The sequence below is a fragment of the Drosophila suzukii genome, chromosome 2R (assembly GCF_043229965.1).
Source record: "Drosophila suzukii chromosome 2R, CBGP_Dsuzu_IsoJpt1.0, whole genome shotgun sequence".
NCBI classification, from domain to species: Eukaryota; Metazoa; Arthropoda; class Insecta; order Diptera; family Drosophilidae; genus Drosophila; species Drosophila suzukii.
Window position 1 is genome coordinate 4,278,222 of NC_092081.1, and position 22,222 is coordinate 4,300,443.

At 47.8% G+C, this 22,222-nt stretch overlaps 12 protein-coding genes across 14 annotated transcripts in view; 4 read left to right on the forward strand and 8 right to left on the reverse strand.

Annotated features, from left to right (window-relative positions):
• Positions 1–22,222, forward strand: part of LOC108019678 (larval cuticle protein 3) — a 167,174-nt gene that overhangs the window by 82,518 nt on the left and 62,434 nt on the right. The window lies entirely within an intron of this gene.
• The window catches only part of pdm3 (pou domain motif 3), a 75,558-nt gene that overhangs the window by 32,663 nt on the left and 20,673 nt on the right, over positions 1–22,222 (forward strand). The gene's annotated exons all lie outside the window — the stretch shown is intronic.
• LOC139352487 (uncharacterized) lies at positions 1,577–2,629 on the forward strand. Its single transcript, XM_070994709.1, has one exon. It carries the CDS (start codon positions 1,776–1,778, stop codon positions 2,610–2,612), a length of 837 nt encoding a protein of 278 aa, XP_070850810.1. The 5' UTR covers positions 1,577–1,775; the 3' UTR covers positions 2,613–2,629.
• Positions 2,616–4,031, reverse strand: spaw (spacewatch). Its single transcript, XM_017087723.4, has one exon. The coding sequence runs from the start codon at positions 3,973–3,975 to the stop codon at positions 2,665–2,667; it is 1,311 nt and encodes a 436-aa protein (XP_016943212.3). The 5' UTR covers positions 3,976–4,031; the 3' UTR covers positions 2,616–2,664.
• hubl (hug-bell) lies at positions 4,081–5,214 on the reverse strand. The gene has a single exon (XM_017087724.4). It carries the CDS (start codon positions 5,161–5,163, stop codon positions 4,276–4,278), a length of 888 nt encoding a protein of 295 aa, XP_016943213.2. The 5' UTR covers positions 5,164–5,214; the 3' UTR covers positions 4,081–4,275.
• Positions 5,407–6,228, reverse strand: whip (whipple). Its single transcript, XM_017087730.4, has one exon. The coding sequence runs from the start codon at positions 6,050–6,052 to the stop codon at positions 5,534–5,536; it is 519 nt and encodes a 172-aa protein (XP_016943219.2). The 5' UTR covers positions 6,053–6,228; the 3' UTR covers positions 5,407–5,533.
• Positions 6,416–7,467, reverse strand: swif (swift-tuttle). The gene has a single exon (XM_017087726.4). The coding sequence runs from the start codon at positions 7,465–7,467 to the stop codon at positions 6,598–6,600; it is 870 nt and encodes a 289-aa protein (XP_016943215.3). The 3' UTR covers positions 6,416–6,597.
• On the reverse strand, positions 7,494–8,577 carry cola (comas sola). Its single transcript, XM_017087734.4, has one exon. It carries the CDS (start codon positions 8,399–8,401, stop codon positions 7,616–7,618), a length of 786 nt encoding a protein of 261 aa, XP_016943223.4. The 5' UTR covers positions 8,402–8,577; the 3' UTR covers positions 7,494–7,615.
• On the reverse strand, positions 8,953–9,949 carry boly (borrelly). Its single transcript, XM_017087735.4, has one exon. The coding sequence runs from the start codon at positions 9,776–9,778 to the stop codon at positions 9,011–9,013; it is 768 nt and encodes a 255-aa protein (XP_016943224.4). The 5' UTR covers positions 9,779–9,949; the 3' UTR covers positions 8,953–9,010.
• Positions 11,099–11,798, reverse strand: LOC108019766 (uncharacterized). Its single transcript, XM_017087731.3, has one exon. It carries the CDS (start codon positions 11,676–11,678, stop codon positions 11,199–11,201), a length of 480 nt encoding a protein of 159 aa, XP_016943220.3. The 5' UTR covers positions 11,679–11,798; the 3' UTR covers positions 11,099–11,198.
• LOC108019768 (uncharacterized) lies at positions 12,490–14,164 on the reverse strand. Its single transcript, XM_017087733.4, has one exon. It carries the CDS (start codon positions 14,067–14,069, stop codon positions 13,152–13,154), a length of 918 nt encoding a protein of 305 aa, XP_016943222.4. The 5' UTR covers positions 14,070–14,164; the 3' UTR covers positions 12,490–13,151.
• LOC108019764 (uncharacterized) lies at positions 15,230–16,331 on the forward strand. Its single transcript, XM_017087728.4, has one exon. It carries the CDS (start codon positions 15,454–15,456, stop codon positions 16,192–16,194), a length of 741 nt encoding a protein of 246 aa, XP_016943217.3. The 5' UTR covers positions 15,230–15,453; the 3' UTR covers positions 16,195–16,331.

Sequence of the window (22,222 nt, forward strand, 5' to 3'; positions counted from 1 at the left end):
CCATGTCCAGCAGCTATTTTAGATTTGATTTTTCTGCACGTTTTTCAGTTTTCCCAGCTTGATGTTTTTGTTCGCAACCAAACCCTTTTCTCTCGTCGAGTATTTTTCATATTTTAATTTAAATTAGAGGGCAACACCCACTAAGCCACTCAGTGGAGGACGACGACCATGATGACGATGATGGTGGCAGCTGCAGACAGTGGAAAGCTGTTCGTAACTCAGTCAGACACTCGCTCCGAGCTTAACGCGCTGATGTATGCTAATGAGCCGGCATTGTCGCCGGATCCGGCTGCGTCTCCTGCTCCTGGTCCTGCCCCTCGTCCTGCTCCTCGTCGTGCTCCTCGCCCTGCTCCTGATCCTTCTCCCGCCCTAACTCGATTGGCGGAGGAGGAGCTGCAGCCGGAGCGCTTCCATAAATATGCATAATGCAATTAACAGCCAAATGTAATTGCAAGCCAGAACAAGGAGCAAAAAAATAAGCAAAGAGACTGGCATTAGCAGCCGACAAACCACCCGCATGGCAGTCACTGTCCCGTCACATCACTTCACTTCACATCACATCACATCACTCGGGATACATGACAGTCGCTCCGCTTCTCTTGCTTTGCATATGCCCGACTTTTCCGACTTTCCCGGACTGGAACTGGCCAACCTGTTCCCTCGCACATTTAATTAGGCTATTAAACAATTGCAGAACGCATGTTGGCCAGGCCGGGGCCTCCAGCCTGTCTCCAACCAGTTTGCAGCGCGGTCTGTCCTCGCAGTTCCGCCTCAAACCGAACCGAATCGAATAGCTTCGAATCTGCCCGCGAATCTGTGCCAAATTTCGCATAGGAACTGCCAACGACTTAAGGCCGAAACGAAAAACCGACAAAACTAAATAACCGTTGCGTGCCTAGGCCCAGTCAGCGTCTTTAACTTTTGGCTTTTCCTCTGACTTTGCACTTGAAGAAATTTAGATATTTTCAATTCGGAAGATCTTCAATAAATTTGTAGAGAATTCAAAAAGGACTATTAAGGGAACTACCTGTATTGATATCTAATTTCGATATATATTACTTATCATCGTTAACTCAAGTACCTTCGGAAATTTATAATATGAAAAGCCTCTTGAAATGACTTGGATAACTTTCGAGATTTAACTTCTTTAACAAAAAATCAAATAATAAAGTTTAAATTTGTCCCCTATTAATTATATTTAAAGAAAAGATCATCAAAATTGTGTTATGAAAGATATATTAATATAGTGCTAGTTAGAAATACTAGACTTATTTATCGCGAAATCTTCTATTTTGTTCAGGGATTAAATCTCAAATAGCTTTTTTACATGAAAGGCAATTTGTCAAATTACAAATGCGATTTTCCACAGTGTGCCATTGCCTTTTCCTCCATCTATTTGCGGGTTTGGCCAACTGCGCTGGCTTACTTGACTTGGCCTGGCTGATTGGGCGAGCGTTGTTTTGCATTTCCAGGCCAGAAACGGCGGCTGCGTAATAAAATGCATTTTAATTTGGCTAAATGTTCAATTAAATTTAAACATGCGCAGTCCGCTGTTTGCAATTTTGTGTTGCCTGTCGCCGCTGCATTGAAGTTGAGTTGCAGGAGAAGTGAATGTGTGCGACAGGACCCTCTTCCGATTTTCACCAGTTTCTCCCCAGCAGGCCTCGAGCCATGTTTCGGCTAGCCAAGCAAATATTTTAGCTTCAGAAAATCGTAACACTTCCGCTCCCAGAAAATAATCAAAATTCAGATTTTAATACTACTAGTTTTGGCAAATGTTTTGGCCCACCCTGTTGAGGGGCTTAAGCTCGCGACAGAGCAGCTCCTCTGGTAAGCCCCCGAATCCACCAAAGCATCCGACGCCTCCAACAACTCCATCGACTCCGCCGGCTCCTTCCGGGAAAAAGGAATGCAAGATCCGGACGCACTGCATTCCGGCCGCCTTCTGCGCCGAATCGGATAGGTTCAAATCCATGTGGGATCCGCCGAAGAACCTGCCTCCGCCGTATCCCTTTGTGGTCTCGCGATCCAACGATCTGTGCTGCGGGCCCAACTGCACCAAGCCACTGCCGTCGTTCGACGAGATGTACTACCGCCCCTCCTGCAAGGACGGTCCCTACCAGCGACACTGGGTGGAGTGCCCCAAGTTCATGATCCGCAAGAAGAAGGTCTGCGCCTACGACAAGCTGGAGGCCCTCAACCCCGCCCGTCGGGTGGCCAAGAGGCGCGAGAGGACGGCGACGAGCCCGGCCGCCACAGGACCCTGTCCCCATTTTGCTCCTCTGGCGCGTTGCGTTCCGGGCCGTCGTCCGCCCAGGTGCCACGGGGCCAAGACGCCCTCCTGCTGCCGCAAGCTGTGTGCCCCGATGCCCTGCTGGTCGGAGTGCAAGCAGCCCCCGTTGGCCAAGAAACCCCATCGACCTCGGGAGTGCGAGTGCCGATTCCCCCTCAGCCTCTGTGAGGCGGAGCGGGGTCGTCAGTGGGTCAAGATCCACGGCCAGAACCATGTCTGTCCCAGTGCCATCAGGAAGGCCAAGAAGGCTAAGGAAAAGCTGAAGAAACAGAAGAACAAGAAAATGAAGAGAAAGAAAGACCCGAAGGACAAAAAATAAATTTTAGCTTTTATAGATGCGTTTATTTTTGTTTCTTGATGGTTCTGACATTTCACTCAGTTTCGGCCTCTAGAATGGTGGCTTTGTACTTGCTTTTGCCGGACTCCAGATCGTTCAAAGCCTGCTTCAGAGCCATGCGCATCAGAAGACGGGATTCGGGTTCCGTAAGCTGGGCTGAAACCGTATAGCCCGTGTTGTCCAAATGGTCGGTGACCGATAGGTTTTCCTGGCTTAGAGGTTGCTCTTGATTTGACTCTAAGCTCAGATTTTTAGTGGGCTGATTGACCGGAACTTCGATGGTCTTAAAGGGTCTGTAGGTGTGTATATGTTCCTTGGGCTGCATGTCCTGTTTTTCATCTGTCTTGGGATTGCTCTCAATAGTTTTCGAGGGGCTGGATTCTTGGTTGTCTGCAACGGAAACAACCTGCTCAATTTTAGTTTCATTTGGCAGCTCAGCGGCTAAAGGCTCCAACTCATCGAACTCATCAGTCTCATTAGCTATGTAACTCTGTACTTCTTCCAATCCAGATTGATCGGACATCGAACTGTTTAACTCGGAACTTAAGGACTGTTTCACCTCCTCCTCAAGATTCAAGTTCTCTTCAACATCCAAACCAGATGGTTCAGACACTGCACTGGGTAACTCAGAGCCCTCATTTGATTCCTCCTCATGATCCAGGTTCTTCTCTATATTTTGGTTAAATGCCCAAGAAGCCATCTCGGGTCCCGAATAGATTTTACCCACGGTTTTATCTGCTTGACCCATAACATTGCTTACCAAAGTGGATTCCTCTGGGTAGAGCGTATTTAAGAGCAGGGAAATCTGACTAAGCTCCTGCATCATGAAGTCCACATTTTTCCGCACGGAAGTAAGAGAGTTTCGTTCAAAGCTGGCAAAGGGTTCTTGAGAATCCAGATCCTTAGTCAGCTTTTCCCGTCGGGAGCGCATTTCTTCAAACTGCAGTTCCTCTTGGATTCCGCAGTGGTCGTCCTCGGTTTCCTCCTCAACCTTCATATACGGATCCTCCACCTCAGTGGGCCCGGGCATTCCCGCCAACTGCTCCACGTCCAATTCGTTGTTTTTCCAGCCCCAAGTGGCAGTAATATCATCATCGGTTTCCTGTTTATGCTCTTCATAATGGATGTTCTTGTCCTTTACATCCGGCAATACAAACAAGTGACTTGTGTGTTCCACTTGCTCCGCCCTCTCGAATTTCTTCAGGTTACTTTGGGTTTCGTCTGATGGACGTGGTGTAGAGGTCGTATCTGAACTGTCGGACAGACAACGCAGGATGTATCTCGGATTTTTGGCGGAGCGGAGAATACTACGCCTTAAACCGCTGAGTACCGACAGGCGAGACATGTTAAAATTTTGAGCGAGTCCTAGAAGTGAGTGTTCCGAAAGGGGAGTGTTCAAGATGTGAGATATCAACAATGTATCCGACCTGACAACTTTGCTGGCCAATTTTCAGATTGCTGAGATTGAGATGGAGTAGGAAAACCCATCAACAGAAACCATACTGCTAAGGATATGGTTTCTGCTGAAGGGGTTGCCCGTAAAGTCTGCGTGCTGTGTTGGGGTTTCTAATACATAAGCTGTTTCAGAGATCCCAGCAGAGATCACAGTGGAGATAGCACTTGATCCTTATTGTAGCTCTAATCCTCATGAACCGCGGAAACAGCTGGGGTAGATGCTTATGTTATGCTTGGCCAAGTGGTTGGCCCGTCGAATCTGATCGCAAATGGACGGCTTTGTCAGACATACACACTCGGGCGGCCGTGCTGGGATATTGGCCGGGTCCTCTTGGACGCACTCGGAGTAGCTGGGGAACGGGCACTTGATCTTCTCGCAGTCGGCGGGAACGGGGCCTCCTCTACAGTCTGGCGGTATTCGGGCGGTTCGACAGCAGGGCATGCGAACCCGCATGCAGCCCTTGGACTTCTTGTTTAGGCACTTGTAGCGCTTCTCCTCGTGCTCCGCGAGGCAGGCGGATCGGGGGCAGATGGGCAGCTCCCGGCGCAGGACCTGGGGAGGAATGGCGTCGCACCAGCAGCACACGCGCCTAGGGATCATCCTGGGACAGCACTCCCACCAGGTGCGCTGGTAGTCCCGGCACTTGTCCGACGGCTTGTAGTACAGAACGTCGAAGCGGACGTCCTCGCACTTCGGACAGCACTCCTTGGGATAGTGCCACATGGTCTCCGGGCGCTCGAGCTCCTTGTCCTTGTAGCTCTCCCACATGGAGGCGAAGGGCTGGCGGGCTTTTTCACTCGACTTTCTGCAGGGATTCTCCGCAATCCTGGTGTTCACGCAGCACGGATAGCGAGGATGCGAACAGTCCTCCTCGCTGCAAGGTCGAACTGGCGGGTCTGTGGGGCTGCAGGGTCGTCTCTTCACCACCCTGCACTGGGGCACCACACTCTCGGGACATGATTTCTGGGGCTGGCACTCCTTCGCCAACAATGCACTTAGGTGAACAATCCGACTCGAAGCCTCAAGCGCCAAAATGCCGGGCATCAGCACTATTTTCTTGGCCAATTCTCTGAGCATGCCTGCTGAACTTAAATTTGAGTTCCTTCTCTAAGAGGAAGTGTCTGCCAAAACGTATGCTAGGGTGTGAGGTTGAGAGTTAAGTAGGGGGTTTCTTATATAGGGGGTTTCTTTATAAATGATTTTCAGTTGCTCCCGGTATCTCAATGAAATCCCAATTAAAACCCTCTATCGATTTCTCAAAAAACCTTGATAAAAAGACAAACGTTTCTGAACACGATACATCTTTAATACGTCGGAGTAGGGACAATCTTGGAGAATCATTGCCTGTCTCAGCCGCAACTCAGTCACAACACTATACATCTAAGTATTATGGCTGAGCTGTGGATTAGATTGGAAGGAAGATCGAAGACCATCCCCTTGTGTTCGGTTAATAGCAGTCCCTATACAGCTTTTGGCGATCGAAGGCAAGTGGATGTTGGGTGAAGGATTTTCTCGGCATACTCGCACAACTCTGGCCCTGGAAAATGCTGGCAAACGGAGCCGAGTACCGTCCGGCACCCAGTTGCTTCCAATCCTCCAATCCGTTCGACTTGTTGGGGAAGATGGCTTGGTTTCTCGAGAAGCTCAGACGTCGCGGTTCGGTCTTTGGCAGGAGGCGGTCCTTGGCCTTGGCACACAGCTCATCCATTGCCTCCCGCTGGAACCTCTGGCCGAGGCTCGTGATGGTGCCCATCGGCTGCCACTTGGTAGTGGGTTTGGCTTGGGGAGGATCCTGTGAAGGACCTGATCTTAGGTAGGCCATGGTGGCTCCGCTCTTCGGCAGGGGACTCAGCACCTTGTCGACGCACTGCGACTGGTTTCGCACCACGGGCTGGGCTCGGGAGTAGCGGACTAGGAGCTTGGTCAGGCGCTCGGCGCACATCGTGGCCAAAACAGAGGTAGCCATACTAGATCCTCTCCAGTTCTTCGGGCTCCTTCAGCTGCTAAATATCCCTGAGTGCTTTCGGTCTGCGTGTGAGTTCTGTTCGGGAGTGTCTAAATGGAAACGTTCGATTTGGAAGCCTGTTGCTTGATTAAAAATGGGAAACACCGAAAGGAACGATTCATTATATGGATGACTTGCCAGGCAAGGCACCCTGGGGGTCGAAAAAGGGCTCAGAAGAATTTGTTTTTGTTAAAATTTCCAACTTTTTATTTATGTCGCATTAAACCCATATGGTTTCTATTGTTAGACTTTTTGTTGACTTTCACTTGTACTTATTTATACCAATAAGAATTGATTTACCAATTTAGAATTTTTTATTATAAATGCTGTTTCTTTTGTACACTTTAATTTACGCCACGTGGACACAAATGTTACTTTTTATTGATTGATAGTTTTCCTTTGATTTTTATGTTTTGGACTAAAGGTATTACGTCTTCTGGAGCAAGGCAATGGCAGCAAGTGGTGACCATCTTGCGTCCATTGCTTTGTTCTAGAAGGCAGAATTCCTATATGAGTTCTTCAAATTCTCGGCTAGTACTAGGTCTGTAGCAACTGGGCTTGATGTTTAACCTGTCCATCCTCATTTTCTCCCGAACAGCTACGCATTGGGGGACGGGGTTTAGGCATTGGCACTCGATTTTCCGGCGCGGTCTGGTCCATCTTCGCACCTCCGAAAACGAGGGATACGGAGCGCGCAGCTTGGTGCAAATGGAGAGCCTGCTAGGCTTGCGACAGCGAGGATCGCACCTGGCCGGCTTACAGCAGGGCCAAAATAACTTGCGGCACTTGCTCTCAGGATCCCGCTCGTAGTCGCCCTTCTCGCAAAGGCGTCTCAGGCTCCTGTAGGGTATGCCGCAAACCTCCGGACAAGGGTCCTTCACTCGATACTGAACCTCCGGGGGTTTTATGCCGTCCAGGCAGCACACCTTCTTCAGGCGCTGCTTCACCGGAGGACACTCCACCCAGGTGCGCTGGTAGCAGCGGCACTTGTTCGACGGATGGTAGTGGATCGCATCAAAACGGGGCAGCTTGTCCTTGCAGAAGGGCTGCTCGTCCGCCAGGCACGGGGGCTCCCACATCGAGCGGAAGGGTTCCTTAAATGGCTTGGGCACCTTGGGGCGCGTCAGCGCCGCGCAGGGATCTTTGGCCGCCGATCGCAGGACACAACACCTGCCCTCCACCGCCTCGTACTGATCCAAGAACTTCTCACGAGGCAATTCGCGAGCCAGCACTTCCTTGGCCCCTACGCATCGGTCGCCCGGAACATGATGGCACATGGGGTCCACCTGTTGACAGGGCGAGTCCGGAAAGTTGGGCGCTTTGCAGGCAAAGCTCCTGAGACCCTGCCTGCGGATGATGCGGATTACCGACTGCATCCTCAAAATGTTGCGGGAATTTCTACTGAGCCTCCTAATTTTTTCCGTTCAAGCCCAGTTCATTTCAGTAGTGAGTAGGAAGGCTGGGGAAACTTGGTCATCTTGAAAAATGAATATACTTTGGAATCAGGAATAAAGCTGTATCCCCTCAGAATGGGAAGCGCAGCCGGGATCTATAGGGAGAGTAGCCGATGAAGGGCTTGGTGCAGGTCCTGCCCGACTTGTTCCACCGACGGTACGCGTTCCACATGTCGCACGTAGTCGCCCCCAGACAGGCGCACTCGGAGCGGCAGAATCGCGGTATAAGGTGGCGACAGGCCTCCGAAAAGCTGGGCATTGGAGCCGTCTTCTTGCAGCAGTCGGAGACCCTGCGTTCTTTGGTGCACTTGGGCGGTCGGCGGCCCGACTTGCAACCGGGGGGCCTGACCGACTTGCAGAAGATGCTCATCTGGAAGAGGTGCTTGTCGATGGCCGAGAGCGGCGGCTCCTGCGGCGGACGGATACGGCGTTTCATGGGCGGATATATCTCCGGATCGGGACAGCAGGTGTCCTTGGGCCGCAGCCAGAGGAGCGGGCACTCGGGCCAGGTGCGTTGGTATCGGCGGTACTTGTCCGACGGCTTGTAGTGATCGATGTCGTGGCGGATCAGCTTCAGGTAGCAGTCCGACGGAGTGTCGGGCTTGCCCCGCTGATAGATCTCCTGCAGGTACTTGGGATACAGATTCTCCCCAAAGGAGGGTCTCTCGTAGCACTTGTTGGCCTCGTACTCGATCGGGCAGAACCATTTGCCATGCTTGCAGGCGGTGGTATCCTTGTCGCGCATCTTGCAGCACTCGCCGGAGCTAGCATCATAGTTGCCCCAGTTGTAGCAGCGAACCATGACCAGGATCCTCGGGATCTGTGCTCGGTGCAGGCGCATCTTCGAGGTGATCATGGTGCCTGGATTTCCTTGTTTTCCCCGATTTCAGAATTTAGAGAGGCGTCGGCCGAAAAAGTGGGACTCAAAATGTTAACTGGGGCTGTGAAGATCTGACACGCCAGCCAAAGGACCCCCTGTCCGTCGAGCACATTGGCAAAGATCTAAGAAGCAGAGAGGAATGGCTGATCCCATTGCCCATTACTAGAATGACTAATGATATAAAGGAGCAAGAATCATTGTGGCAATGTCAAAGCCAATGTGATTTAAGCAGGAAGATATATCTTTGATAAGATTTGTTAGTTCGGGATCTATAATGGATGCCTTTAGACTTATATTCTACATCATTTTACAATTTATTAGGTATCAATTTAACCATTTCTTTCTTTAAAGAGCGAGATAGCATATTCGAAACTCTCCGAAAACGAAAAGTTTTATCAAAATGATCCATAAATTTATACGTTTTTCTTTGTGTAACTGGACTCCAATTAATATAATAATTTTTAAGAACTGAATGATCTAGAACCTAAGAACTACACAGGTCTTGACCGCAATTAAAAACTAAATGATCTCTGTTCTATTGTTTATTCGAAACTGATGTATGGTAATCGGCAAGTTCTTAGGCATCTAGGATTTCTTCATGCGGTAGTAGTTCCACACCACGCACATGGGCGGCTGGTTGATGCAGAAGCACTGGGTGGGCGGGACGTCGGGCAGTGGGTCCGTCTTGCACTCCGAGAAGCTGGGGTACTTCGTCCTGCGGCGAGCGCAGCCGGCATGGGGTCGTCCTGGCCGGCAGCCAACCGAGCTGGCCTGCTTGCAGAAGGGCAGCTTGAACCGGGGGCAGGAGCTTGCCACCGGCGGCGGGCGGCACAGCCCCAGCCCCAGGCTCTCGTTGCCATCGGGGCAGACCTTGGACTCCTGGAGCGGTGGCGTTCGGCGGGGCCGCCGCAGGAAGTTCGGCGGACGGCAGCGGCAGACGGCCTTCCTCTTCCGCTCCTCCAGCTCGCACTCGCACCAGGTGCGCTGGTACTTCTTGCTCAGCTTGTCGGAAGGCTTGTAGAGGGTGAGGTCCGTCGGCGGATAGGAATTCGCACAGGGATCACCGTGGCATCTCTTGCGGGAGTCGATGAAGGCCGGCACATTGAACTCGGGGTCGGAGCGGCACTTGTACTCCGAGCGCCGCATCGCAATCCAGCAGATGTCCTTCAGCGGCACCTTCGTCTTGTCCACCGGTTTGTTCTTCTTCAGATCCTTTCTCTGGCCCGGCATTTGGGGCACCCCATCTTCGTACGGATCGTACAGCGTCTCCATGCCACGCACCTGGTTAGCCCTTAGGGCTATTCCGCTCCTCAATGCGGCCGGTGCTCGAAAAAGCGTTTTCTTCGCCAGCATTATCTTATTGTAATGAAGCCGAAATCAAAGTATAGACTCAACTGAGTTGCAAAGGTGTTGAACACACTGAAATAATTTAGTCTTGGATTAAAAAATATAAAAAAAATGTGGGTCACTGCGAAATTTTCATCGTGAGCGTCGTTATGAAATGTGATACCGATCTTTTATGGGATTTCGAAGAAAAGTTCTCGGATTGCTTAGATTGCTTGGTTAGAAAATATGAGATCTCAACTTTGTAAGCTTAACTGATTAGGATTATCTTTATGAAATTGAATAAGTATTTCATAATGATATTTTTATTCTTTTCTATTATTTACTTTTTATGAAATATTGAGCTGCAATTTTCATAAAACATTTGTACAGTTCTCATCATTTTAATTGTATTCTAAATTTTAAAATGTTAAAGAATGATATTCCCAGGAGTAGAAGAAAAAAACCGAAGTAATAGTTTTTTACATTAAACAATTTTTTTTTATTCATTCCTATGGGAGCTATAGCCGATCCGTCTCGTTCCGACTTATATAGATTGCAATAGAAACAAGACTTTTAGGAAGGTTTCATCCCGATAGCTTTAAAACTAAGAGACTGGCTTGCGTAGAAACTTACAGACTGCAAGACGGTTATAGCGTCTTCCCACAGAGATCTACCATCCGTTGATGGTCAATAAGGTTTTGCCGTTCCGATCATTTCCCATCCAAATTTGACGGACTCTTTTATCCGATAGTTAGGCGATGTTTTTTCGGTGCAACTCTGAGTTCTTCTTCTTGACAGTGCAAATTGAAACATTCACTACGAAAACGTAAACAATGATGACAGGGAAAAATCGGAAATGGAAGACGCAGAAGCAACTGGTTTGGTTCGATTAGTCAGATCAGCTGTTTTCGGATGGTAGATGGTGGATGTGCCCTGTGGGTATCGAAGTTTCACATTTGTCAAAAATCAAAACCGTTTCGAACGGATGGACTTCATGGGAATTGGTTGTTAGACGAACAGACGAACAAACGGAAAAACGGACATAGCTAGATCGACTCGTCTAGTGATACTAATCAAAAATATATATACTTTACTTCACTGCGTTGCAAACTTCTGACTGAAATCATTACAACCTTTGCAAGGCTATAAAAATGAAGCGAAATAAGTGTTTTGTGTGTGTATCAGCGTCACTAATATTTAGTTTAGTTACTAAATATATGCAGTTCTTTTACCATGGGCCAATTTTTAAGAAATCGATTAATGGCGGAATAAGAAACAAACTTTTGGGTTGCCATTTTAATTCGTTTTTGTTTCGTATATTGTACAACAGAAAGTAACCATTAAGATTTGAAGCCAAAATTTAACAGTTAACAAATGAAGCAGGGAAAATTAAATCTACAATAATTTAAGAGTGTCCTCGTCATCAGCAAGCACTTGACTAGGCATTTTAGGCCAGTTGGTAACCATCGTAAGCCATTCGATCTGCGGCAGCTTCCATGTGACGCCTCTTGTTCTTGGTTTGGGTGGAGATGAACTGCGAGATGAACTGACTGGCGGGAATGGCGATCCTCTGGAGTCGCCTCTTGGGATCGAAGGATCGCCGTAGCACAGGGGCAGTAGATGGTTCCTGTTGGCATCGGGAGTCCTCTACTTCTTCCTGGGGATCTTCATAAACGGGTTCTTGCCAGGTGGCCTGATACTCGCGCTCTGTCCAGCGGCCTGGGTTGTATTTGGTGTCATCCAAGCGCTCCTCAACTTCGGGCTGCTCCACCTGCTGTTCCGCCCAAGTCCGCCTGAAGGTGCGATCTTTCATCGAACCCGGCTTGTAGTAAAGGTCGTCTAGTCGCGACATTCCACGACACTTTACCAGGTTGCTAAATCCAAAGGCCAGCGTCCTTTTGCTCACCAAAACTTTTGACGAATTCATTTTTGATCAATCTTAAATTTAGATTTTTTTCAAAACCAACTTCCAAAAAAAAAAGCGAAAATAAAAATAAAGAAAATAATAGACCGGAACGAAACAGATTGTTTTATGTTAATGCCAAAGCTGAGAATGAAAGTATTGTGAAAATCGTGTTGAAGGATGAAAATTCAAGACTCACTAGATCGGGTTAATTTTATTGATGGGGTTCAATCACCGAAATTTGGTTTGTTTTCATATTTGTTATATTTACACATTTGATGTTTTTTTTTATTTCTTTTCGCTTTTGTTTTTAACAAAATTACCAAAAAAACGAAACCTTTTCCCTAGCCAACCGCTGAACGATACTGAGAACAGTCTTTATTTATAACCTTATTCGAGGCGAAATTGATAGCCCCGGCTTGGTTAGCCAGCTAAGCTTTTCTGTTTCATGCAGATTAACAAGAAATTACATTCCCCTAATATTAAACCATTGCATTCCTAAAATAGACTTTCATGAACCTTTCAGAGTATTATGTTCTGACTATAATAGACTATCCTATTATCTCAAAATATGCCAGAATTCGATCATACTTTTTTGTTCCTCGAACTATGTCTTTATATTTATACGCGTCTATCATCTCGCGAACTCGTGCCGTCCGACATATGGCAGCGTCCCTCGGTCGGTTGGGCGGAAGGTGTGGCCGTGGAATCCCGCATGAAAAGAAAAATTCTTTTAATTATCAACAAAGACCGCAAATTCTTAAGAACGTGCAAAATAGTGTCACCCACTCAGCACAAAACCCAATTGCCCAGCCCATCAAATAATAGTCAATCATTAAAACATGTTGAATTCTTGTTTTATTTCAACGTCGGTTAGTTGGATCAAGCTTCAAAATAGGTGCCCAGATAAGTGCTATAGGTTCGACATGGACAATACACCTAGGCTTCCAGAGCCACCAACGGTCTTGTGTGAGTGTATCGAGTCTTCAGTCTGTGGTGTGAAAGTGGGGAAGGTCCGTAATCATAAAAGACGTCCGCGAAACTCCGCTTGGCTATCAATAGGTCGGGGGTCAGCACTTGTCGAAGTCCCAGCAATCGCACTCCTTGGAGGGCTTCGGATCAGTCGGCTTTCGCCTGCACTCAGAGTAACTGGGAAAGGGGGTTGGGACCTTGGAGCAGTTCTTCTTCTTCGCGGAGCGCTTGCAGCTGGGTTCCGGCTTGCTCTTGCCCTTTGAATTGTAGTTGCACTTGGAGTCCGACCCGCCGCCCTTGGAGTTGGCACAACTGGCCAATCGGATGGCGAGGGGCATTAGGCTTGTACCCAGGAATTTCCCGCAGCGTTTCGACAGCATTTTGAGTTTCGGATGTGTGAATCGAAAGAGTGTGTAGATAGAACGGCTTGGTTATTGTAGAAAACTGGAATTTGGATGTGATAACTGGGTTGGAGTAACGGCCCGAATGTGGCCAGGTGTCGTGTGACAGGACTGTCGACGCCGCCTACAGCTCGCCGCACTTGAGGACCGCCCCCTTGCCCCGGGCGATTCTCCTCCTCAGCTCCGCCCACATCTCGCAGGCCATGGGTACCCGGAGGCAGAGGCACTCGATAGGCGCTCCCTTGGTCAGCTCATCGCGCTTGCACTCCGAGAAGCTGGGATACGGCGCCGGGCGCTTCGTGCAGTCGGTGGGTCGCCGCACGCGGTGGCAGCTGGGCGGGACGCGACCGGGCTTGCAGCAGGGCAGGACCCAGCGTGGACAGGGCGAGTCGTCCTCCGGCTTTCTGCACTCCATGGGATTGAGCATGGGCATCGGGGGACGGGCGGTGGCCGCCGTAGCCTTGCGCTGGCGGCGGCACGGCTTGGGACGCGGATGCTTCTGGTGGATGCACACCTTCTTGGGCTTGATCACCAGCCGAGGGCACTCGTTCCACGTCACCTGGTACTGGCGGGCCTCCTTGTCCGAGATGCGGTAGTGCCGGATGTCGTAGCGCACGTTCACGTCGCACTTGGGTTCGTACTCGCATCCGGGAATGTACCACATGGACTTTAGCCGGGACGGCGTCTTCACCTTGTTGCTCTTCTCCTTCTTGGCCTCCTTCTTCTTGGGCCTGCCGCCCTTGGCCGCATCGCAGATGGTGCCCTTGAAGTGGGCAGGACCGCAGGACTTGGAGCCCGCCGCCTTCTCCGTCTCGCACTTCTTGGGCGCCCCGCAGTCGTCGTCCTGCGACTGACTACTGTAGTTTCGGCGCACCAGGTGCTGGCGCAGCACACTCGAGCCACCGGAGCTCTGGATGGGACTCAGGCCCTTCGGCTTGGCCCAGTCGCCCTTGAGGGCGGCACAGGCATTCACCAGAGACTCCAGGCACGGCAGACTGCGATCCACGAGCGAACGACACTTCTGACGCAACATTCGCAACATTTTGAACGTTTTAACCAAATTTTGTTTTACAATGCCGAAAAAAGCCGAGAAAATGTTTTGTTAGGCCAAGGACTGAATGTAGACTAACTGGCGAGCCATATCAAAAGCCTCGAGTGAGCGTGCAAAGCCAACTTCATGTCGATTTTTGGACGAATGTTCCAATCTAAAATAAGTTGCAAAGCTATATCTGCGCTACATTCTTAAAAGATTTAATGCCTTGTTGTTTTGTATTGAAAAATATCCTACTTTAATTAGTATACAGATAAAACAAGGAAGAACGCTATAGTCGAGTACCTCGACTATCAGATACCCGTTACTCAGCTAAATAGAGATAGGCAAGTGCAAAGCGAGATTAAAATGCGCCACCTACCGGCGGTATGTAAATTTAAGCGTTATGGGCGTTAGAGTAGGCTTGGCAAATTTTTGAACCAATCGATAGGTATTGACGAGACCAATACATTTCAGTTAAAAGTTTTTATCTAGCATAAAAATTGTGGGCGTCACAGGTTTTCGCGGTTTGTGGGCGTTAGAGTGGGCGTGGTATATTCGCGTAACAAACTTGCGCTGCGTATAAGGCTACGGAATCTAAATCTGAAATCCCAATTCTCTATCTTTGATAGTTTCCGAGATATCCACGTTCATATTTACGATTTTTTGAAGTTTGTGGGCGTTAGGGTGGGCGTGGCAAACTTTTTTTGGGTCAATCGATAGGTATTGATGAGAACATTACATTTCAGTTAAAATTTTTATTCTAGCATGAAAACTGTAGGAGCCACAGTTTTGTGCGGTTTGTGGGCGTTAGAGTGGGCGTGGCACTCTACTGAGACAAACTTGCGCTGCGTAAGAAGCTCAGGAATCTGCACGCCAAATCTCAATAGCCTCAGATCTCAGCGTTCATCCGGACAGACAGACGGACAGACGGACATGGCTAGATCGACTCGGCTAGTGATCCTGATCAAGAATATATATACTTTATGGGGTCGGAAACGCTTCCTTCTGCCTGTTACATACTTTGCGACGAATCTAGTATATCCACAACGGCGACATCTCAACGCCTTCCAGTCGGTGCCAATCCTGTAGATATACATCTTATATCTTAATTCTCAAAAGTAGGCCTTGAACTGAACTTCTGAGCTATATAGCCATTCCCAATGGGTTTTCAGCTCAGTTCCTCTCGGCCTCTACCAAATTTCACATCGGCTCAGTTGGGCTGTATGTGTGTTCGGTTTTAAATTTTTAGTTAGGTAATTTCACAGAGCCGAGGGGTGTTTTTTGGTTTCGGAATTGCTGGTTTATTAACGCGCGGTTGTTGCTAAGCATCATTCTTATTCGCGGCGAACCCATTGTTTTTCCGAACAGTTCTTTAATCGGCCTCAAGTGAATCATGTCTCTGTGGCGCAGTATAACTTCAAAGGGACAAACTCGATTAATACCCCGTTTCGCGGAAGTGGTTAGCCAGCGCTCCTACGCCGAGGACCACAATCCGTCGCCCAAGTGTAATCGCGATTCCGGCAAAGGATGCGGCAAGTTCACGGGCTGCGGCGATCCCCGTTTCGAGGTGAAGCAGCCGCCACCGGTGGAGGATAGCTTCCAGTTCCATCACCTGGTGAAGATGCCTCCCGACTGCTGCGACGATCCCTGCCGAGAGCGATTCCCTCCCTACGACCAGTGCTACTACAAGATCTCGGACAAGGCCAAGCGCAAGTACCAGGTCACCTGGGTGGAGTGCCCGCCCATCCAGATAAAGCCCAAGAAGATCTGCTGCTTCGAGGCGGGCACCCGTCCGCCCATCCCGCGGCGCAAGCGCAAGGAGTTCGTGGCCGACGCCAAGTGTCCCACGGAGCAGGTGTGTCCTGTGGCCGAGGGCCTCTGCCCCAAGATCAGGATGCCGGGCTGCAAGGCCGTGGACAAGGTGTCCTGCCACGTTGTGCGGCGGATCACGGACTGCACCAAGGTCAAGGCGCCGTATCCCTCCTTCTCAGAGTGCTCCCGCTCGGCGCTTCGCAAGCCCCGCGGCATCGAGTGCAACTGCCTGGCGGTTCCCAGTGCCTGCGACCTCATCCGCGAGGCCCAGAAGAACGAGGGAAATCCCCGAAAGGGCAAATGCGGCGGCAGCAGAGGTTAATTGCAGGGTTTCAGAGCGACTCCCATTCCCAGCACCCAGTGTATCTTGTTCCGTTATCTGAAATATTCCAAAAACCAATCCAGTTCATCTTTCCAGCCATGTGTGAAATTCCGACTAGAAATAAACCGTAACGCATATTTTAGAGCTTTTCTGTATGTTTTTCGAATAGGCCTCAATAGATATTTCATTTGACATTCTTTTTAACATATAAGGCAAGAGTAAATAAGGCTGGCATGAATCTAAATAGGCGTAGACTTATAATGTAATGAGTATCTATAAAGGTAACCCTATATGGCCACCAATTTTACTGATTAGCAGCACAAGGTGTAGTATTTAATTTCTATAAAGGTAATCCCCTAGGTTCACCAAGTTTACTGATTAGCAGCTAAGCCATTTGAATTTTTTTTGTTCATCCTTTTATGTAAGCAAGTATTGCATTTTTTAGTTTGCTTCCTACTTGGAAATAAAAGTTTGCCACTTTTTTCTGGTTTTTTGAAAAACCCGGCTCGCTGCTACTTAGCCATGTAAATTGAAAACGTTTGCCCAACTGTGGATGAGTATGCAAAGTGTCCCAAAGAGGGGGCGCGGAGTCGACGGACAACTGCGTGCCATATTAAAGTCGCTTTATAGCAAATTACCAATTCAGATATATACGGGTACACACAAATCAGTTATACCCGGCATCTATCAGCATATTCCCCTGGCTGTTGCTTTTTGGATCTCTCTCCCTTCCATCCACTCTTTTTTATTTTGAATGCAGGCAGGCCGTCACATTTATTCGAGTTCGAGTTTGATGTACGAGCCGAAATGCATGTGCATAATCAAAAGGGGAGCGGAAGGAGCCTTCTCCCGAAGACAATCGAAATGAGACAAAGCCCGGCTCCGAAGACGTCGAATCTTCCCAGCTGCAGACATAATTGATGGATCGCTGACTGACGACAGAAATGTTCTGGCTGGATCCGAAAAGGGGATTCGTGTTGTTCGCCTACCTCTGCCTAAATAATGATGTCGCATTATTTATGCCGCAGCTGATTTGCATAGGCAGGCTAGAACTGGGGACCGTAAGGTACGGGGATATCTAGAAAGCGGTTGCGTTGCCCCAGGGGCAATGTGTGCGCTTTCTTTAATAAATGTTTAATTTATAATTGATTTTCCCCCGCCCACTGGCCCACTGATTCGCCTTGGCTGGAAAGACCTCAAAAGTTTCTGAACCGCAAAAGGATTTGCCCGCGCACGAAAACACTTAATTAATTCGCATAGACAGACAGTCGGACGGACGGATAGACATACGGACGGATGTGGCGGGGCAGGATCCAGCCCACAGCCCACACCCACCCATCTGGTCAGACGACTACACCCCGGCACACACACACGAAGAAATAATTAGAAATTAGAATGGAGAATGCTTGCCAGCCAAGTTGACGATAACAACGCCCCACAAATGCCCGCCCACTCACTGAGCCGACCCCTCAACTTATACGCCCACCTCCACAACCTCCTCAAACCCACACGACCCCACGATCCCAACCCCATGAAGCATATTTAAAATGTAGCCAAGTCGACGTCGACACGAGTATGATTTAAACTATATACTTGGACCCTTTTAGCAGACCAAAGCCCAAGACAGCAGCAACCCGAATCGAAAATGCTGCTGCCCTTGTTGTGGCTCAAGCAGTTTCAATTTACTTATTACAGCTGGAGATGGGAGAGCTGATTGAAAACTATCGATTCCCCTCTATACCATTATAATTACCTACTTTAAGACGTCTTTTAAATATTTTATTTTTGAATGACTCTAATAAAACAGAAAAGTCTTACAATATGATATTTAAAAAAAAAAACATTTTCATTATTATAGTTACTTACAAAGATTTTTAATTGTTTACAAAAAAAGATAAGATACTAATCAAACTCTTTATATTTCTTTATATTTTTAATTTTTACCAAGAAAATAAAATGTTGCTTACCCTAATAAAACACCATTTCCTATGATAGCTTAAGATCCTGCACTAATCCGGTTCAAACCAACTCAAAAACCAAAACTTCTTAGCTTATTTTTATCAAGGGCCCTCTCCGCAGCTTGCCTAATCGTTGGAAAATTAATCCTCTTTCAATCCTAACCAATCACCCAAATTAGCATATTCGATAAGGGAGTTCTGCCATCACTAGGGGACTAAGCAGAACGCTCAGGACAGCGAAAAGCAGGACGGTTAGGAGGGCTTAATTTGCTGCTAATATCCGTTTACGTCTTTAGTTGCAAGAAAATTACAATATTTCGTGTGGGATTGTTGGCACGCATACACTCGCACCCGACTTCGGGCCATAGATACTTTTGTATCTAATTTAAATTTCACAATTTCGGCGCTGCAAGAAAAACTCGAAGCTGGAAAATGAGCTAGGGCCTTGGCTAATTTTCTATGGCCGTCGCGCAAGGGTTGGATTCAAAGGGGATTGGCAAGGAGTGCGGGCTGAGTCGGGCGGATTAAAGCCCGGCAAGTGGACACAAACTTGGCCCAAGTGCCCGTGGACCGGGGATCAGGATGTTGGGCTTGCGCCGGCGACTGCTGCTGCTTAGCCAAATTATATTATGACTTGTTTAAAATTCAAATTTGAAAACACTAAAATCATGTTTTCGATGTCTGGCCACCCCGACTGCGCCCCACCCTTCTCGGATAGTTTTCGGCAAGGGTTTAAGTAGCGCACGCGGCCAAAAGGGGTGTGGGTTTGCGGGGCATTCCGGGGGGTTGGGGCTCTGGTCACTGGGGTGGCTGGGTGTCTCTGCTAAGGATTTGCCACCGCCTTCAACTGGCAACTTTTGCTGTCTGTCCTCGTCCTCGGCCCCGATCCTAACTCAAGGCAATGTCCTTTGCCGCCTCTGTGTGTGTTCGTGTGGGGGTTTGTGTGCGTGTTGCCAAAACATAGTTTCTAGTTGCCACATAAATTTTGTATGCTCTCGCCTGTGTGTTTGTGTGTTTGTCCTACGGCTCGGCCAACGAGAATTTGCTTTTAAACAATTTTAATGATTTCATTAGTCGTACAGCGAGCAATTTAATGAGGACGTTTCGGGGGTACGAAATTGATTTTCTATTCGTTCGACCAGCAGCGAGTTGATATTGCTGTGGAGCTCAGATTGGGTTATTTGGGGCTTTGTTATGGGAATGTTTGTGCTGGAAATTCGAGCGTGTTAAAGTCTTTGTTTAGGGCTGAGGGACAGGAGTTTAAATTCGACCATATTAAGACTTGGATATTCCGTTAGTTTTCACGTAGTTATTTCGATTTCTTGTATTACTGAAATTTACAAATTGGCTTTATATAGATGTCTTTGAGTAAACTGCCTTAAAACTGAAACATTTGTATCATTCATGATTTTGTGCCTAAATAAGTAGTAATATATTCATAGTGATAGTTTTCAAATCACTTGACAATTTTTTGTCTTTAGAAAAGAGTTTAGCTTTTATTAAAATCATTAAAAATGTTGTATTTTTTATTTCAGGGGTGCCATATTACAAGGCGTTTAAAATTTCTCTTAAGTGTCATTTAGGCTTTCTAAAAGTATGCTGTAAATAAAAAATACTCTATCTGAACCTAAGCTAAATATACCTCCGAGCTTAAAATATCTCGTTGCCTACTTTTAGACACCTTAAATGTGAGTTCAATGCACAAATGACAGTGACTGTCCTAAATTCTAATTATTCTTTAAATTCAAACGATATTATTCCTGAATCTTAGTTTAAATATTCATTCGCAAGTCTTGAAAGAATGACTATAAAATGTCCCCATTATAGTGTAATCATTCCATTATTTCTGTCAGTTGAGTCTTGCACTTGTCCGATAACTTTGTCCCGGCCAAGTTGCTCTTGGCCCGGCTAACCCAAACTTACGAGCTGAGACGCCATTTTGTCCTGCCCACAGACACACACACTCTGAGAGCTCAAGACATAATTAGATTGCATAATGTAAGTGTTGCCTCGTCCAGCCTGTACAGTGTGCACTGAGTCCTGGCAATTTCAATAAAATTTGTGTCGGCCAAGGAGTGGAGATTGGGAGTTGGTAGGGGGAGGGCTTAGCCCAAAAAGCAGTCAAATGTCTCAGACACAAGCCACAGAGCCGTCTCACAGACACACACACATCCTTCTCTTACCCCTCTCACTCACTCTTTATTGCTCACAGGACCTTAACCCTTGGGGCTGTGTGTGTGTGTGTGGGTTGTGGGCAAGGCAATGGCCTTTCAAAATTTTCGAATTTACGTAAATTTAACTTTCTTGAAATACACTTAACTGTAAAATTAATTATAAAAGGCAATTGTGCATGTGTGTGTGTGTGTCTGACAGCCATTTGTGTGTGTGAGTGAGGGAGGGTGGGGGCTTATGGAATGCCCCGCCCCTCGCCCACTTAAGTTTGTCTTAGTCTTTGGCCGAAAAGGTGTTGGCATGGAATTTGCATAACCAACGAAACGTCAATGTCTTCGAAGAGAGCGAGCGAGAGAGAAGAGAGCATGTGAGCATGTACAGTTGCGCCCATCGCCATTTGCATACTCACACACACACACCCAGACGTCTGGGCCTTGTGTGCGAAAACACACTAATTAAATGTTGAAGGCAGTTTATATTGAGATGCCGCCCAGCCACCCACTTGCATGGCCAGCGGGCAGACAAAGGCCAAAAGCAGGTGATGGTGGGTGTGTGTGTGTGGGTGGGTGGGTGCATTATATAACCTCCATACCCACACAACCCCCACCCCAACACCTGCATGTGCGAGCGTGTGTCGTAAGAAAATCTATAGCCTACGGTGCTCAAGCCCAAACCGCAAATTCAAATGTCTTCATTTTGCACATCAAACCAACTGCAGCAGCAGAACTCACCCACCCCCCTCCTATTTACACACACACTTACAGATACACATAGATACTCGCAGGACGAAGGAGCAGCGCTTTACATATGTGTGTTTGCTGAGGATTTCTAATTACATTCGGCATCGTTCGGACTCATCTTCGAAATGGGTGGGGTGGACGGGGGGAATCATTAGAAAGTGGGGGAGGGCCTTATGTAAAGCATTTCATTGCCGATAAATTATAATGGCTCGTGTGAATTGGAGATGAAAGGGTTCACCTCCCGAGGATGGTCAATCTGAGAAGATTCTGTGGCTTTCGTAACGTTTAGCATACCCTACAAGGTAACTAAACTGCTACTGAAGTTACTACGACTTGAAATCGCTTAAATGGGTGTCTAAAAGTATGCAACAATATATTGTAAGTCCAAAAGTTCGAAGAAAACATTGTTGCAGAATACTTTTAGGCCATGTTTTAAGGGACTTTAAAACGCTAGAGAGTTCTCTATAAGAATTCAAAACCTTTTATTGTATCTCCAATATTTTTTGACTCTTTTTCAAACTAAAAATACACCTTTTTTTTCTATCTAAAGACTAATTGCACATTATGCCAGGCAATTATCATACTGACAGTTCGGCTAATGTCACGATACCAAGACCCATCGGGCATAGGCTCTCCCATCTGATTCTTATTCGCCACCTGCCCCGGTTTACACACGCAGACATTTTTAATTAAACGTAAATTTTGCTCTATTGATTAGTTGCCAGCAACTCGGCAACTTTGGGTGTTGGTGGAGCGAGCATGTGCAACCTTTGTTATTGCTAACGCATTAGTATTAGCGCAGCGGATGACGTGACCGGGAATGAGGGGCGGGTCGGGGGCAGGGGCTGGCAGGAGCCAACTTGACACGCAAACTACTGCGAAGGGGGCGGGGAAGTGGGCGGCTGTCATTGTTCAACTGGCAGGCCACAGAAAGGGGGCGGGGACGCGAGTTTTCGGTTGCCAGTTTGGCGTCTTTTTAACACAATGACAGTTAATTAGATTGTGTTCGGGATAAGGATAGCGCGAAGGATATGCAGGTGTAATTGTTTGCAAACTTTGGCTTCCCCTTGGATGTATTTCGCACAATATACTTTAGGTGTAATGGCGTGAAAAGAGTGGTTGGGAGTATAAGATTCGATGATTTGACGTTCGATAAAG

What these genes read in the sequence shown, in the direction of transcription:
- LOC139352487 (XM_070994709.1), top strand. Translation starts at nt 1,776, where the DNA reads ATGTTTTGGCCCACCCTGTTGAGGGGCTTAAGCTCGCGACAGAGCAGC.
- spaw (XM_017087723.4), bottom strand. Translation starts at nt 3,975, where the DNA reads ATGTCTCGCCTGTCGGTACTCAGCGGTTTAAGGCGTAGTATTCTCCGC.
- hubl (XM_017087724.4), bottom strand. Translation starts at nt 5,163, where the DNA reads ATGCTCAGAGAATTGGCCAAGAAAATAGTGCTGATGCCCGGCATTTTG.
- whip (XM_017087730.4), bottom strand. Translation starts at nt 6,052, where the DNA reads ATGGCTACCTCTGTTTTGGCCACGATGTGCGCCGAGCGCCTGACCAAG.
- swif (XM_017087726.4), bottom strand. Translation starts at nt 7,467, where the DNA reads ATGCAGTCGGTAATCCGCATCATCCGCAGGCAGGGTCTCAGGAGCTTT.
- cola (XM_017087734.4), bottom strand. Translation starts at nt 8,401, where the DNA reads ATGATCACCTCGAAGATGCGCCTGCACCGAGCACAGATCCCGAGGATC.
- boly (XM_017087735.4), bottom strand. Translation starts at nt 9,778, where the DNA reads ATGCTGGCGAAGAAAACGCTTTTTCGAGCACCGGCCGCATTGAGGAGC.
- LOC108019766 (XM_017087731.3), bottom strand. Translation starts at nt 11,678, where the DNA reads ATGAATTCGTCAAAAGTTTTGGTGAGCAAAAGGACGCTGGCCTTTGGA.
- LOC108019768 (XM_017087733.4), bottom strand. Translation starts at nt 14,069, where the DNA reads ATGTTGCGAATGTTGCGTCAGAAGTGTCGTTCGCTCGTGGATCGCAGT.
- LOC108019764 (XM_017087728.4), top strand. Translation starts at nt 15,454, where the DNA reads ATGTCTCTGTGGCGCAGTATAACTTCAAAGGGACAAACTCGATTAATA.